Source organism: Vulpes vulpes, chromosome 13, assembly GCF_048418805.1.
Source record: "Vulpes vulpes isolate BD-2025 chromosome 13, VulVul3, whole genome shotgun sequence".
Taxonomy (NCBI): Eukaryota; Metazoa; Chordata; class Mammalia; order Carnivora; family Canidae; genus Vulpes; species Vulpes vulpes.
In genome coordinates this window covers 2,391,106-2,409,484 of record NC_132792.1, presented here as the reverse complement: position 1 = coordinate 2,409,484, position 18,379 = coordinate 2,391,106, and the positions used below count along the sequence as shown (strand labels likewise).

Below are 18,379 nucleotides of genomic sequence, written 5' to 3'. Positions count from 1 at the left end.
GCCCACCTAGATGGGTTCACTAGCTGGACCACCCGTCGGCCCCTCACACACGGCAAGAAGGTGAGTCCCCCACTCTGCGCTGGACCATCCTCCTGGAGAACCTGAGATGTGTAGCCCCCACTGAGAGCCACATCTAAACAATACAAGTACCAAAGAGGGAGCAGGGCAGCTTGCGTCAGAGACACATGGGGCTCTCCCAAGCACAGACACCAGAGCAAAGCACAGAGCACAGCTCTCCAGGAGCTCTGTATCGGGGGACCGGTCCTCTCATGGCCTACTACGTCTCCTTGATGTTAAATACGTTGCTATTGTCTCTATGTTAGAAAAAAAATTTGAAAAGTTCATTAAATATTACAAAGGGAGGTCTTAATTTGGCACTTCAGGTAATTTTCTCAATATTTGTTTCCCACATTTCCCAACTGCAGACCTATTTTATATCCTACTGGGGAAGGTGGGATGTGGGCTGCATAGGATCACTCTGTATGTTTTTGCAACTTCCTATAAATCTATAACTGTTACAAAATAAATTGAAAAAAGTGATTCAGGTCTGAATCAAACCAACAGAATTTTAAACGTCATTTCATTTCCTGTCCTCTCAGGAGAGGAGGAGGAAAGAGTCTTTTCCTTCCTATGTGTAGCTGGTAATAAGTACTCCTGTGTAAAAGATGAAGCTGCTCTCTGGTGCTTCTGGGCAGGCGGGGCCACGCCAGGCTAAGACACAGCCCCATCAGCAGCCGCCACGGTCCACCCCAGCACCCCGCCCTGCCCATGACTCCCCATCATGGGACCTCGTGAACTGTCCTGCCTCCACTTCCCCAAAGAACTCCTGTCAGACCTCCTATAACCACCCCATGCAAATTCAGCCGTTTTCTTCAAAGTTCCCACCACACACTGTTCACATCCCCACTGTAGCATCTCTTTAACAATTCCATTGAGTACCGACTGCTTATGTTACTGGCTTGGTGCTACCGACACAGAGTGAGTCCAGAAGCGCCTGCCTGCAGGGAGCAGACGGGAAGGTGGGGAACAGGCAGACAGACCTCCCAGGTGTGCTGAGCTGAGTGACAGCCTAAGGAAGTCCGTAGGGCCTGCTGCAGCAAAGCTGTTTGTTCTGTGTTCAAATCACCAATTCACCCCCTTCTCCCTTGAATCTGGCACACAATTAGAACACGTACATGTGCACACACAAGCAAGAAAAAGGACGACCGCCCATTTGCAATTATCTACCTTGCATCAGGCACTAGATGTTAGTACTTCACATACATTTTGCAGACCCTACCACAACTCTGCAAGATCAATGTTATCTCTGCTTCAAGATAAAGAAATAAAAGCCATTTGCTCAAGACCGCAGTGCAAATAAGCAGTAGAATCAAAATCTGAAATCAGATACAGGTACATTTCCTTCTGAATCCTCGCGCTTGTTAAAATTCTAAATTCTTGTTAAACTTAAAACCAACTTAATAAATAAACCTAGCAACTTGAAAAAGATCGACCATGATAAAACCCAACATTAAGATTGCCTTTATTATGAGTCTGTGAGCACATGTTCCCCACGGGGTTGAGCTGTCTTACCCCATGGGGGGAAATGGAATATATCTAAGTGGCCAGGGATAAGTGCTGTGATGTGTCAAGTGGTATGATTTCTATTAATAATGTAATAATGATTACACCCTATGCCCTGCTCAGAGGAGAGTATTTTTCACATAACTCAGAGTAGCAATGCATGAGATTGGATCATTTATTTTAACAGGCTAGAAAAAGATTGCTCCCCAGGAGAGAGGAGGGCTGGGCACAGAGACAGGGGTGGCATAGCCCAATCCATTTCAATCTGGTCCCTAACAACATACCAACCAGCTTTGTATTAAAAAGAAAAAAAATCAATCTCAAAATAACTGATCTCCTAAATAAAAGTCAGCTGAGACCCATGTACACCCAAGGGAGAAGAGGGGAGAAGAGCCATGAGAATCCCACCTCCCCCCCCCCCATCTATACTGTGCTTTGCTGTCAAGAACGCACCTGCCTCCTCCATGGCATAACCTGCTTCTAGTAACAGCCCAGTGAGGTGAGCAGGACCACGCTGAGCACCGCAGTCAGCGGCAGGAAGGTGGACCTGGGGGAGCCAGGTCCTCCAAAGATGTGGCAGGGGTAAGGGGCAGAATAAAGAACCGAGCACTCCCCGTTCAGAGGACAGCTGGCAGAAAGCCTGGGTTTGGGTGCCAAGAACGTTCTAATGCACACCACATCTCCTCCACTCACAGACCTGCAGCTCAGGTTACAGCGACATCCCCAGACAGCAATGCCCACTTCAAAGGGTTCTCTGGAGTTTAAAGGGACATCGAGCCCAACAGACCCAGGACACTCCCGAGAATACAGTAGGCCCTGAATAAATAGGATTTCCCTTCCCCCTTTTTCTCCGTTTTAAAACACTCTCATTTAAAAACTACCAGTGAGAAAAACTTCATAAATTATCAATATTCATGAGAGGAACAGATACACAAACCATCCCAAGGAGCAAAACGATGGAATATCCATTTGTATTTTGGTTTCAGAGTAGAGGAGGTTCCATTTATGCCAGCAACAGTGATCTTTTGATGTCTATGTGGCTTCTTTGTGCATCAAAATCAGCTTGAATCTCCACACAGGCCCCACATACAGCAGGTCATCCAGCTGGCTGTGCTGCAGAGGCCTTGAAGCCATGATACATGGATGCCAGTCTGTCACCAGCAAGCTGTGAGGACCCAGGCAAATCACATAACGTCTCTGGACCTCGTTTATAATGCAAATGTGTGGAAATAGGACATCTCTGGGGATGCCTGACTCTAAAATGACACGATGCTAACAAAAAAATCTTCATCTGTGAGCAAGATGGAAAATAATGAATTCACAATACACTGTGTCACGTCAACTTCAATAAAGTGCAAAAATTGAATGCCCAAATTAAATGCATGATAATTCTGCTATATTCTAGGCCATGTGATTTATATGGGTCTCTAAGGAAAATAGAGCCTAAATAATTTCTTTTTAAAGTCATGCCTTTTACACAAGAGACATCTGAATAAATGTAGTCTTGGTATTTTACACCTATGGATCTTCTTCTTGTTTCGATGAGGTTATGTCTCGATAAACCCATCATAAGTTGAAAATATCCTAAGTTGAAACGTGTTGAATGCACTAGCCTACCAAATGTCACACTAGGTCTGGCCTACCTTAAATGCATTCAGAACACTTACATTAGTCTACAGTTGGGCAAAAACATCTGGCAATGCCTATTTTATGGTATCTCATGTAATTTATTGAACTCTGTGCTACAAAGTGACAAACAGAAGGGCCGTGTGTGTGCAGAACGGCTGCCAGTCTGCCAGCTGTCGACACTGGCTGACTGAGGGCCACAGCTCCCTGCCTCTGCCCAGAATGACAAGCAAGTATCCACACATCACTGGCCCTGGAAAACATCCAAATTCCAAGTTCCAAGAATGGTTTCTACTGAATTCGGATCACTTGCACACCATTTTAAGGTTAAGAAATCCTAAGTCAAGTCATCGTTAAGTCAAGGACTTCCTATACTCGTTCAAACATTTCTTTAGTTTCATGTGGCCATGGGCCACAGGTGCCGAGCCTTGAGGTCCATGATTAAAAACCTGGCTCAGGACTGCACAGAGCACAAAATCTGGCCAAGGAAACAGAAGCCCCATGTTGGCAACACTCCCCTACTCCTCCCAGGGAATGGGTGGGGAATAGGTGGTAAAACCCTAATTCTTCAAGAATTAGGACACTGGTTCATTTCTTATGCCACCTTCCCAGGCTTCTCCAGTATTTATGTGTGTATACACACACACACATATGTGTATATACACACGTATATGTATACACACACACACACACACACACACACACACTTTTTAAAGATTTTATTTATTCATGAGAGACACACAGAAAGAGGCAGGAACACAGGCAGAGGGAGAAGCAAGCTCCCTGCAGGGAGCCCGCGGTGGTACTCAATCCTGGGACTCCGAGATCATGCCCTGAGCCTAAGGCAGACACTCAACTGCTGAGCTACCCAGGCGTTCCTATATACGTATCTTTTACACATGAGCAACAAAATTTTAAAGTCAAGGTATAATTTAGATACAATGAAATAATGAGCTTTATGTTTGCCTACAATCCTGTAACCCTCACCTCCATCAAGATACACAACATTTCATCAGCTCAAAAAGACACTCTTCCTTCTAGAGTGACAACCTGCTGAAGTTTGCTCGGCACTGCCAGCTCTCCGGGGGCAAGAGTATCTCAGAGCTAAGACCTGGGAAGTCCCAGGCAAAGTGGGACAGTCAGCAACCTGATCCCCACAAGTCAATTCCTGCCCTGGGCCAACCTCAACCTATGGCCAACCACGGTTCAGACTTCTTTTTCCAGACAATGAGTTTTCCTGTTCTAGAAACTGGTATAAATGGAGTCATACAGAGATTAGCATCATGATTTTGAGATTATTCCATGTTGTTGCACATCCCAGTAGCTCATTTTATTTGAAGACTATTCCTCTGCATGGGTATGTCACAGATCGTTTATCCCTTCCACTGCCGACAGGCATTTGGAGTTGTCTCCAGTTTGGGGTTATTACAAAGAAAGCAGTTATGAAAATTCTTGTAGGAATCCTTTTGTGAATATAAATGTCTATTTCTCTTGAGCAAGTACCTGCTAGGTCTTTGGGTAGGTAGATGCCACACTCCATGAGGAATTGCCTGACCAATGTGTGAAGTGTTGGTGCCATGTTATACTCCCAGAAGTAATTTACGGAGCCTCCAGCTGTTTCACGTTCTTACCAGCGTTTGGAATCGTCAGTCTGTCATTAGAGGGTAGACAGTGGCATCTAACTGTGGTTATAATTTGTACTTCCCTGATGATGAGTGATGTTGAGTACCTTCAGGTAAGTATGAGCCATCTGTATACCTTCCTTTGTGAATATCTGCTCAAATCTTCTGCCCATTTTTTGATGGTCTCAGTGTCTATTTTTAAAGACTTCACGATGTATGTCAGATACAAGACTTCTGTGGCACAAATATGTAGCACACATTTTCTCCCAGCATGCAGCTTGCCTTTTGATGAGGTGAAGTTTTTAATTTTAACAAAATCCATTTTATCAACTTTGTTTTATGGTTACTAGTTTCTGATCCCATCTGAGAAATCTTTGCACCAAAGTTACAAAGATACTTTGTTACTTTTTCTTTGAAAAGGGTTATAGTTTTTTTCATTTAGGTCTAGAAACCATCTCAAATGAATTTTTGTATGTGATGTGATCTACAGGGGAAAGCTATTTTTTCCCCCACATATGTATCCAGTTCTTCCAGCACCATTTCTTGAAAAACCTTTTCATTCCACATCAAGTTCTTTTCATGCCTTCTTAAAAATCAGTTGGTCAGGGACACCTGTGTGACACAGTTGGTTAAGTATCTGAATCTTGCTTTTGGCTCAGGTCTGATCTCAGGGTCATGAGATCGAGGCCCACGACAAGCTCTAAGCTTAGTGTGGAGTCCACTTAAGCTTCTCCCTCTCCCTCTGCCCCTCCCCGCTGTGCGCTCTCTCTCTCTCTCTCTCTCAAATAAGTAAATCTTTAAAAAAAAATCAATTGGTCATATATGAGAAAGCCTATTTCTGGACTGTTATGATCCATCAATCCCTTTGTCTATCTTTATAACAATAATACTTTCTTAATTACTGTAACATTATATTAAGTCTTAAAATCATACCCTACACCCTCCAACTTATTTTTTTGTCAAGACACATGTCTGGTCCATTGGCAAAAGCCAGTTTCATCTTGAAGTAATTTCTTTAAAAAACTTGTCAACTGCACTAAAACAAACAAACAAAACAAAATCCCTGGAATTTTCATTGGAATTACACTGAATTTATAATCCAATTTGGGAAAACTGGTATCTTAGTAATAATTGATTCTTCCAATCAACAAACATGGTATACCTCCCTAATTATTTAAGTGCTAATTTCCCTGACCTGTGCTTTATCATTTACAAGGTAGAGACCATATTTAAGAAGATTTACCCTTAAATGTTATATTTTTTATTACATTTTCAAAATTTCATTTCAAATTAATTGCTAGTATATAAAACTACAACTGATTCCTGAATACGGTATCATCCCACAATCTTACTAACTTGACTTCTTAGTGCTTATAATATCTTTGCGTGGTAATCTCTTAGAATATTTATGTGATCACATGTATCATGCAAACACGTGAAAAATAACTGTATTTCACTTCCAATTTATATTGCCTTAATTATTTTGTCATCTCACTGCTCTGATTAGGTAGGACTGGTAGAAAAGTAATGAATACACTGGCAAAAGCAAACATACTCACCCCAACTGATCCTGATCATAGAGGAAAAGTGCTCAGTCTTTCACAATTAAGTACAATGTTAACTATATAATTTGAGGAGTTTTTAGATGGCCTAGACCAGGTTGCCAGAAGTTCTCCAAACCTTGTTTATGGACACTTTCTATCATAAGTGTTGAATTTTGTTATATGATTTTGTTGTTGTTGTTCAACTGACGTCTCATTTTTCTCCTTTATTCTATCAGTATATAACTTAATGGGCTGATTTTTCAATGGTAAAGCGACCTTTTGTTGCTGGATGAAACCCAAACTGTTCATCTTGTGTTCTTTGATATTGCTGGAGGTGATTCATTAATATTTGGTTCTGAATTTTTACAATTATGCATATGAGGACACTGTCACAATACTTTCTCATAATGTCTCTGTGGATTTGGCATCACGGTGAAGACAGTGTCATAAAATGAGAATGTGAAGTATTCCCTCCATTGTCTACTTCTAGAAGAATTTTTGTAGAAGTAGTATTATTTCTTTCTTAAAAGCTTGATGTAGGGATCTCTGGGTGGCGCAGCGGTTTAGCGCCTGCCTTTGGCCCAGGGCGTGATCCTGGAGACCCGGGATCGAATCCCACATCAGGCTCCCGGTGCATGGAGCCTGCTTCTCCCTCTGCCTGTGTCTCTGCCTCTCTCTCTCTCTCTGTGACTATCATAAATAAATAAAATAAAATAAAATAAAATAAAATAAAATAAAATAAAATTAAAAAAAAAAAAAAAAAGCTTGATGTAGGGATGTCTGGGTGGCTCAGTGGTTGACCATCTGCCTTCAGCTCAGGGCATGATCCTGGGGTACAGGATCAATTCCCACATCAGGTTCCCTGTGGGGAGGCTGCTTCTCCCTCTGCCTGTGTCTCTGCCTCTCTCTCTCATGAATAAATAAATAAAATGTTTTTTTTTTAAAAAAAGCTTGATGTATTTCATAGTGAAACCATCTGAGCCTTATGTTAGCTTTAGTTAAGAATTTAAGCTCTAACTGGTATGTGGCTATCTCAGAGACTCTATTTCTTCTCATGTCAATTGTAGTAACTTTTGTCTTTCAAAACATTTTTGATTTGTAAAATTTATTGGAATATGATTTATCATAAAATACTTTTTATTATTCTTTTATTAGTATGTGTAGAATCTACAATGATTCATTCACAGTATTAGGAATTGGTGCTTTCTCTTTTTATTTTGATTGTTCTGTCTATGGTTTATTAATTTTATTAATCTTTCCAAATAATCAACTTTTGGTTGCATTGACTTTATTTTTCATTTTCTATTTCATTGATAACTACTCTTTACTATTTTTTAGAACCAAACTTTTTTTTATGGAAACAGAAGAAAAAATATAGTTTAATGGTCAGAGCAAATTATAAACCCAGAGTCAAGTCTTGAGTGCTTAATATCTAAAATCTACAAAGATGTGTGGTTGAAACATTTGCTCTCTATAACAATCCTCATTTTAACTTTTTTCTTTCCTTTTTTTAAAAAATTCAATTAGCCAACATATAGTACATCATTAGTCTCAGATGTAGTTGCATGTAACATCCAATGCTCACATCAGACGTCCATCCTCCTTAATGCCCATCATCCAATTACCCCATCCCTCCACCCACCACCCCTCCAGCAACCCTCAGTTTGTTTTCCAGAGTTAAGAGTCTCTCCTGGTTTTGTTTCTCTTATTTCTTCCAGTTTTCCCTCCCTTTTCTTATGATCCTCTGCACTGTTTCTTACATTCCACATGATTGAAACCACATGGTAATTGTCATGCTCTGACTGACTTATTTCACTCAGCATAACACCCTCCAGTTCTATCCATTTTGATGTAAATGGTAAGTATTCATCCATTCTGATGGCTGAGTAATGTTCTTTGCATATATAGACCACATCTTTTTTATCCATTCATCTGTTGATGGGCATTTCAGCTCCTTCCAAGTTTGGCTATTGTGGACACTGCTGCTATGATTGCAAGTGCCCCTTTGGATCATTACATTTGTATCTTTGGGGTAAACACCTAGTAGTGCAATTGTTGGATTGTAGGGTCGCTCTATTTTTAACTTTTTGAAGAACCTCCATACTGTTTTCCAGACTGGCTGTACCAGTTTGCATTTCCACCAACAATGAAAAAGGGTTCCTCTTGTCCACATCCTCGTCACTATTTGTTGTTTCCTGTCTTACTAATTTTAGCTATTCTGACTGGTGTGAGGTGGTATCTCATTGCAGTTTTGATTTATATTTCCCTGATGTCAAGTGACATTGAGCATTTTTTCATGTGTCTGTTGGCCATTTGTGTATCTTCTTTGGAGGAATGTCCATTCATGTCTTCTGCCCATTTCTTGATGGGATTCTTTGGGTTTTTTGGGATGTTGACCTTGATAAGTTCTTTAAAGATCTTGGATATTAGCCCTTTATCTGATCTGTCATTTGCAAATATCTTCTCCCATTCCACAGGTTGTCTTTTAGTTTTGTTGTTTCCTTTGCTTTGCAGAAGCTTTTTATCTTGATGAAGTCCCAATATTTCATTTTGCTTTTGTTTCCCTTGCCTTTGGAGACATAACTAATAAGAAGTTGCTGCAGCTGAGGTCAAAGAGGCTGCTGCCTGTGTTCTCCTCTAGGATTTTGATGGATTCCTGTCTCACGTTTAGGTCTTTCATCCAGAGAATGGTCCTGTTTCATTCTTCTGCATGTGGCTCTCCAATTTTCCCAGCACCATTTATTGAAGAGGCTGTCTTTTTCCATTGTATATTCTTTTCTGCTTTTTCGAAGATTAGTTGACCATAGATTTGAGCGTCCATTTCTGGGTTCTCTATTCTGTTCCACTGATCTATGCATCCGTTTTTGTGCCCGGATCATACTGTCTTGATGATCAGAGCTTTGTAATATAGCTTGAAGTCAGGGATTGTGATGCCACCAGCTTTGGTTTCCTTTTTCAACATCCATCTGGCTGTTTGAGGTCTTTTCCAGTTCCATACAAATTTTAGGATTATTTGTTCCAGCTCTGTGAAAAATGTTGATGGTGTTTTGATCAGGATTGCAGTGAATGTGTAGATTGTTCTGGGTAACATACACATAAAAATATTTATTCTTCCAATCCATGAACATGGAATATTTTTCCATCCCTTTGTGTCTTTCTCAATTTCAATTTTTCTAACATAAGTATTTAGTGTCCTATAAATATCAGGTAGCTGGAATTATTCACTACAACTGATCATGTTTCCTATATTTGTATTAATTTTCTGTCTAGCTTGTTCTATCAAATACTGAGATACAAGTGTCAAAATATTCAACTATAATTATGTCATCTTCCATTTATTCCTGACATTAAGTATATTTGCATTTAGGATTGTTATGTACTCTGGAGGACTTGAACATTCTATCAATACAAATTATCCTATCTCTTTTTCTCCTCAAAGTCTACTTGTTTGATATTAATACATTCACATCAACTTTCTGTTTGCATGGCATATCTTCCCCCAACTTTGTGCTTTTCATCTGTAAATGATTGTGAGTTTCTGATAGAAAACATGTAGTTGACTCTAGTTTTTTTTTAAAATACAGTCTGACAACTTCCACTTTTAAATATAGTCTTTAATCCATTTACATTTAATGTAATTCTTGGTATACTGGATTGAAGTCTATCATGTTGCTCTTTGTTTCCTATTTGACTGTATGTTTCTAGTTCTTTCCACCCTTCTTGCCACCTCTTCCTCCCTTTTTATATTTTTTAGTAACCCATTTTCTCTCTTCTGGTTTATTATCCATACTTTAAGTGGTTGCTAAAGGGTTTACAATATGCACCTTTAACTTATGAAATGGCTGAAGTTAGAATGTGGTAACACATAAATGTAAGACCTATCATTCCTCCTCCTCTGTTTCCCTCTAGTTTCTCTTCACTATTTCCTGTTGTATATTTTACTTCAGGGTATGATGTGCATGACAAAATTAAATGCTTTTTCCCTTAAATAGTCAATAGTCTTTTAAAGAAATTAAGGAGCAAGGGGAACAATCTTTTATATTTATTCACTTGCTATTTCTATTTCTGGGATTCGACATTCCTTAATATAGACCCATGTTTCCATTTGGTATTATTTCTGCCTGATGAGCTTTTACCAGGCTGATGAAACATAAGAACTATGCTCTATCCATCTCTTACCCCACTGAGTGCTTTATATAGCACGTGAAATGTTGGAGGTATTGATTTTAGGAATAAATGAAACACTGAAGGTGCTGGCTTAAAGGTTTACAGTCTGGTAAGTACTTTATTAAAAGTACAGAGACCCATAGAAGTATCAACCCACCCTCTCTAGTCATGCTCAGGAAAATTTTACAAACAAGGTGATAGAGATCATCAAGGGCCAACAAACATTTTTCAAAAGGTTAAGTAAAGGGATGACAGTTTGAGAAGTTTTAGAAAAAGATGTATGTACATGCATATTGCAGGAAACTGTCTTGACATACCCAGTGAAAATCTCCATGTGATGTGTGGAGAACTGGGAGCTAAAGAGAAAGGTCTGGGCCAAATTTCTAAGTATACTGAATATCATAGTAGGGACTTCCAACTTTACTTCCTGAGTACTGGGTAAGTCTTATAAGCCAGACGGTAACATGGGGACATTTGTATTTACAGGATGATGTAGGAGCAAAACAGGAAGCAGGGGAACCACTCAGGCAACTATTCCTAGAGTCCCAAGGAAAGTAACCAAGATGGTGCACTGGAGTGCAGAGGGAATAGAGAGACACTACAGAGGTTCAATCCACAGATCTTGGGAGGCTTAGACCTAGCAGGGATGGAAAGGGAGGATCAGAAGAAATCCACTCTAAATCCCAAGAGCAGTTAAAAGAAGACACAGGCCAATAGAAAAGAGAGTAGGGTCAACGGGCGGGGAATGTGGGAGCCAAACAGCACTTGTGCCAACCACCAACTCTCCCAAGTGTGTGTTTGCTCCATTCCACATGGTGGCATTTTTCTCATCTTAGGCTGTCATTTAGAGCAGCAGGGGCCATGACATGCAAGCTAGATATCAAGAGGGGGTGAAAAATCCAACTCGGTGACAACCTGTGCTACTTCCAAGAACTATTTATATGAACAGTGGCAGCAGGCGATGAAGGGATGAGAAGGGAACACGGCAGGTACATCATGGAGCAGCCCTAATGCACAGGAAGGGCCTGAAACACTCAACAGCGAACAGCGTCTGGCAGCAGTCCTGGCCACAGTTCCCCCAGGGCCAAGCGCTTTGATGCTTTATACAACAAATTCAAAACAGAGGCAAGCCTTGGCAAGAAAGACTATTACTCCACAGACTGAAAAAGTGACAGATGATGAAATGTGATGCTAAAAAGCCCAAGCTAAGCCATTAATTCTTGTGAAGCCATTCTCCAGTGGCTGGGAAGAAGAATAGTCTTTTCTATAAACTAAAACTACACTTATTATTTGGGGCTGTATCACTTTAAAGGGAGTTTTATATCAACGTTAACATGGGCAACAACACTCGTCTATTTTACCCTGTGGAGGATAGAACCCACTGGTGGGGGGAGGGGGATGCTAAATGTGACACTCTTTCCCCAGCTTGAGGCCACAGAGGTGCTTGCCACCAGTGCCACCTTAACTCTAAGAATACCACCACTATCCCACTGGATCCTGCACCAGTACGTAAGGCACCACCAGACATGAAAATATGCAAGTACTCAATGGTAATCAGCACCTGCTTTCCACAGGCTGCTGGCCACCAGGGCAGGAATGTGAGCAGCACAGTGACTCCAGTTGGTAGAAACACCATCCACCACTTTCAGACCCCACCACTCCCAGTTCACGCTAAGTCAAAGTTTGAGATGGGAAATGTCATTCTCCCACTTTAGAGAAGAATACCTCTAGGACCTCTGGTCACTTTTGGGTTTGAAGTAGACACACTGTCTCATTTCTTTCCCCCTGAAGGAAGACCAGGCCTGGAGAGGTAAATAGGAGAGAAAACTTCTGTGCAAGAAGGTCTCCCTGGGCAGAAACAGGTCAGTGCTCCCGATGGCTGGGGGCTCTGTGAACAGAGGTGCCTAGATGCTGGACAGCGTGGCTCTGCACACAGAGTTTTACTGGGATGCCAGCAATGACATAGAAAAAGATGTAGGACTCCTCCAGGAGTGCCCAAGGCATGCGGCTATCTGCTGAGCCCCCTACTAACAGGAGAGCTGAACCAGACTAAGGCCAGGACCAGGCTCAGAGCAATGACTGGGAAACGTGTCCTGTACAATGATGCCCCTAAACAAGCATGTTGCAATGTTAGCATCGTTATTATGCCATCTTGTAAGGTGTAAAGCCCATCCACTCACAACTAACTGAAAAAAAAAAAAAGCATGTCTGTACAATGACTGCTTTTCTGTTATACAACCTAAATCCCAGCAAGGCTAAGCAACTTGGCATAATGGTTTGGATTTGACTAGAGGTGGGACCAAGATGAAGTCAGAATTCCCAGTGCAGTGCTGTCAGACCCTAGAGAAAGGCCATCACAGGGCAGAGAGTCATTTACCTGGTTGCCGGCAGAGTACTGACTCGAGTGAAGAATACAGATGGCTCAGCTTCCACATGCAGCCCCAGGGAGAGGTTTCTGTAATACCCTTCAACGTGGCCTGGACCTCCGGAGTATTTGAAGTTCAGGATAGCTTCCAGGGTCTAAAATGATGTAAAAATGATAGGTTAACAATCCCTAAGTTGATCAGCATTCTTCCAGAAGGCAGACTTCACTTAGGTAAGGCTGAAGACAACCCCACCTGGGCAACTCCAATACCTGGCACCTGCACCATCTTTCCTGTGACGTCCTCTGTCTGCACTAACAATTTCCAGCCCAGATACGCAAATGGGAAAAGATTCCAAAATTATCCTGTGGTTCACAGAGCATTTTAGAGACAAAAACACATTTCAATCAGCATCACTTAAACATACAGATGAGGAAGGTGGGGAGAGGTGGCACTTCTATCAGGAAGGTAGAGTATGGCTCCCAGGCCAACAGTCAGTATAGCAAATGGGCTATAAACTCATGATACTTCCTTGAACCCAGGGAAACCATAGAGCCAGAAGGCCAAGGAGGTACAAGGCCCTTCCAGAAGGTAAGGGTAGGGACATCTTCTCAGCACGTGTAGAGCCAGCCATCATACAAATCAGTAGGAAGGAATCAGCTCAACCTTAATGAACTGCTAAAGGCTGAGTAGGGGCTCTAATAATAGTGGAGGCCTCCCCTGGAAACCCAGACCAGAAGGTAGTTTCCACCCCCTCCAGGCTTTCACCATGGACCCCCCAGGGTAAACACACAAAGGACTGGCCATGGTGCAGCAGAACAGAGGGAGCCTTCCTTAGTAGCACAGGCCCGGAGGAAGAGCTTTCCTCAGCAGCCAATGAAGGAAAGGTAAGAAACCAAAACCCCAGGCCCAACCCCACACTCCCCTCTCATCCCCATCCACACCTTTCTTTCTCCTCCGAAGCAAAACCCTAAGCTGCTGGAGGAGGAGCAATCTATGTCAAGGGCACAAAGGCAGGGATAAATATCCATTTTAGTGAGGAGAAGGGCAAAAGCTAGTCCTGAGCCAGAATCCTGCACTGGTGATGTTAGAGGTGTCCCACCAGTGAGCAGGGCTGGAAACCCACTCATCCACAAGGCACACCAGATACTAGGCAGAGATGGGCTGCTATGTGGGGAGGAGCAGGGATGCCCAGGGAGCCCAACACATGAGACCCAGGTGCACAGTACAGGACCAGGACAGCAGAGAAGCCCCATCTGCTCCTGCCACCAGCACCAGTGGGGAAGGAACAAAGGTGTGTGGAAAGACCCCACCCATGGTGGTGGCATGCAGGGAGGGCTGAGGATGGTGGATGAGAGTTCTGGGAAAAGCTCCTGGCACTCAGCAGCCCCTACTTCCTCCCCCCACACAAGACAACACCAGAGGAATTTTGCAGCCTGTGGTGCACCCAAGTAACTATAGCAACAAGAAATCTCAAACCCAGCTCAGTTCCTCACTAGAGTGACTCAACCTTCCACAGTAAAGTTCTAACACAGGCATCAGCAAACTACAGCCCCGAGAACAGTTTCTACAGTCTTAAAAGGTTGTAAAACAACAACAGAAAACAAAGAACATATGACACCGACCATTTATGGCCAGCAAAACTGGAATATTTACTATGTGGTTCCTTACGTAGAAAAGCTTGCTGATAAACTGGACGAAGAAAGAAAACGGGACTAGATCTTAATGATCTGCATTAGGGTATGTGTCACAGATACGACACCTTTAAAAGCACCAGCAACAAGAGACAAAAGGCCGGTGTCATGAAAATCCAAGGAAGGCAGACGTCAGGAAGAAGGGCCAGAGCTCGCACTGCTGCAGCCCAGCCATGGGTAAACAGGTCTGAGCAAGTGCTCGTGTCTGGCCTTCAGCTGATTATGGACGACACTCGTGGAAGTCAGAGCACCCTGAGCGCAAACAGGTGTGGCTCAGGCAACGGCCACCCAGGGCTTCACAGCCACATGCACCTGGTGTGGCCCAGGTATCCTGCCGCCTGCTCAGAGCAAAATGAAGCCACGCTTCCAAAAGGACGGGAGGAGCTACCTGCCTGCCTTCCTCTCTATGTTCAAGAGTCCTGTCGGTAACCCCTCCTGGCAAGACACAGTGTTTAGCCTTCGATCCGCGCCTTTCATTGCCCTAAGTCTTTCTTCCAGTGCAGAGGCAGCCACAGCTACAGTCTTTTTTAAAATGAAGAACACAGCCTATATATGTGCATGTTGTCACAGGAAGGGCATCTGAAGGAGGACGAGGACTGTCCTGTGTGAAGGCCAGAGTGGAGAGACTCCACCGTGCAGTGGGCAGAGAACAGGTCTGGGGGCCAGTGAAGCTAAGTGTGACCCCCTGGTTCCAGGAGACCCTGGGCACGTGTTCCCTCCATTCTCAGCCTGCTTCTCCACTGTGACATGGGGACAATAGCGAATACCTAGCTTGGTAGACTTCAGCGCAGATTCATTGAGAAAATGTAGCCAAAGAACAGGTAGACACGCATTAAACAAATCCCTTTCTCCCTCTGCAACCTCACCATCTGATACCCTGAGGCAACATGGCTTAAAGTGGGAAGAAATGGGAAATGCATTTCAGTGCTATTTTTTTACCCTCCCCCCATTTTTTATCATAAGATATATATAATAAAATTTATCATCTCAACCATTTTTAAGTTACGGTTCCATGGCATGATGTACATCTGCACAGTTGTGCAACTATCACCACCGTCTGTCCATACCCAGAACTTTTTCATTTTCGTGAACTGAAACTATGTCCCCATTAAACACTTAATCCCCCCCAAACTCCCCCAACTCTTGATAGCATCATGCTTGTTCTGTCTCTATGAATTTGAGGACTCTTGGAACCTCATGTAAAAAGACCCCTAGCTTTTGTCCTTTCATAACTAGTTTATTTCACTCAGCTGCATGTCTTCAAGGGTCATACATGTTGTAACTTCCATTTTAAAGCTGGATAATACTCCACTGCACGCAGAGGCCACATTTTGTTCATCCCAGGTATCTGTTGATGGACACCTGGGTTTCTCCTACCTTCCAGATATTGTGAATAATGCTGCCATGAACATGGGTGTACAGATATCAGGCCTGAGATGATGCTTTCAATCCTTTGGGTATTCATTTATTTACATGTATTTAATTGTTTGAGGAATCACCATCCTATTTTCCACAGTTCCCGGATAATTTTACAGTCCCATCAACAGTGCATACGGGATCTAATTTCTCCACATCCTTGTCAACATCTGTTATTTTCTGTTTTGTAGGCTGGTTTGTTTTTTATAATAGTCCTCCTAATGGGTGTAAAATGCCATCTCTTTTTGATTTTGAGTTGCATTTTCCTAATGACTAATGATACTGAGCATCTTTAAAAGTGCTTACTGGCCACTTATTGTCAGCCTTGAAGAGACGTCTCTTTGAGCCTTTCATGCCAATTTATTTTATTTTATTTTTTTTATTTACTCATTAGAGACACAGAGAGAGAGAGAGACAGAGGCAGAGACACAGGCAGAGGGAGAAGCAGGCTCTATGTAGGGAGCCTGACGTGGGAATCGATCCCAGGACTCCAGGATCACAGCCTGGGCTGAAGGTGGCGTTAAACCGCTGAGCCACCCGGGCTGCCCTTTTCATGCCATTTTAAAAGCTCACTTCCCACCCTTCTTCAGGGTATCATCCACACCTATAGGTTTACAACTTCCCTCCAACTTTTGTATTACCAGGGATGCTCTCACTGATTCTCTCCACCTACATAAATGTTATCTTCCCTCATGACCCAGATAAAGGCATGCCTTATCCAAGAGGACTTCTACACTTCTCACTTTATTTTTTTTTAATTAATTTTTATTGGTGTTCAATTTACCAACATACAGAAAAACACCCAGTGCTCATCCCGTCAAGTGTCCACCTCAGTGCCCGTCACCCATTCCCCTCCAACACCCGCCCTCCTCCCCCCTTCCACCACCCCTACTTCGTTTCCCCGAGTTAGGAGTCTTTATGTTCTGTCTCCCTTCCTGATATTTCCCAACATTTCTTCTCCCTTCCTTTATATTCCCTTTCACTATTATTTATACACTTCTCACTTTAAAAGGGCTCAGGACAACACCCTTTTTGACCTCAGCCACAGTAACTTCTTGCAAGATACATCCATGAAGGCAAAAGAAACAAAAGCAAAAATGAACTATTGGGACTTCATCAAGATAAGAAGCTTTTGCACAGCAAAGGATACAGTCAACAAAACTCAAAGACAACCTACAGGATGGGAGAAGATATTTGCAAATGACGTATCCGATAAAGGGCTAGTTTCCAAGATCTATAAAGAACTTATTAAACTCAACAGCAAAGAAACAAACAATCCAATCATGAGATGGGCAAAAGACATGAAGAGAAATCTCACAGAGGAAGACATGGACATGGCCAACACGCACATGAGAAAATGCTCCGCATCACTTGCCATCAGGGAAATACAAATCAAAACCACAATGAGATCCCACCTCACACCAGTGAGAATGGGGAAAATTAACAAGTCAGGAAACCACAAATGTTGGAGAGGATGCGGAGAAAGGGGAACCCTCTTACTGTTGGTGGGAATGTGAACTGGTGCAGCCACTCTGGAAAACTGTGTGGAGGTTCCTCAAAGAGTTAAAAATAGACCTGCCCTACGACCCAGCAATTGCACTGTTGGGGATTTACCCCAAAGATACAGATGCAATGAAACGCCGGGACACCTGCACCCCGATGTTTCTAGCAGCAATGTCCACAATAGCCAAACTGTGGAAGGAGCCTCGGTGTCCATCGAAAGATGAATGAATAAAGAGGATGTGGTCTGTGTATACAATGGAATATTCCTCAGCCATTAGAAACGACAAATACCCACCATTTGCTTTGACGTGGATGGAACTGGAGGGTATGATGCTGAGTGAAGTAAGTCAATCGGAGAAGGACAAACAGTGTATGTTCTAATTCATTTGGGGAATATAAATAATAGTGAAAGGGAATATAAGGGAAGGGAGAAGAAATGTGTGGGAAATATCAGAAAGGGAGACAGAACATGAAGACTCCTAACTCTGGGAAGCGAACTAGGGGTGGGGGAAGGGGAGGAGGACGGGGGGTGGGGGTGAATGGGTGACGGGCACTGAGGGGGGCACTTGACAGGATGAGCACTGGGTGTTATTCTGTAAGTTGGCAAATTGAACACCAATAAAAAATAAATTTATTATAAAAAAAATAAAATAAAAGGGCTCAGGAAAATACAGAATATTTTTTAACACCCAAAGACGATATTTTAGACTCACCAAAATCCCAAATGCTTTTCCCATAGTATAAGGCACTGCCCTGTCATCTCAAAAGGATTGTTGATTTCTTGTGAATATTTCTTATACTTTTTAAAAAATCCCTCATCAGCAGCAAATGACAAGATCCCTCACATACAAGCCTTTCTTTAACTTTATTTATTTGAGTGG

General features: G+C 42.5%; 1 protein-coding gene across 7 annotated transcripts in view; it reads right to left on the bottom strand.

Moving 5' to 3' along the window:
• TRAPPC9 (trafficking protein particle complex subunit 9) overlaps positions 1–18,379 on the bottom strand; it is a 541,182-nt gene that overhangs the window by 186,427 nt on the left and 336,376 nt on the right. For all 7 annotated transcript variants that reach the window (XM_072733818.1, XM_072733819.1, XM_025985035.2 and 4 more), the window contains one exon: positions 12,900–13,042. In XM_072733818.1, coding sequence (XP_072589919.1) covers positions 12,900–13,042 — 143 coding nt within the window. The remainder of the gene's footprint in view (positions 1–12,899; positions 13,043–18,379) is intronic.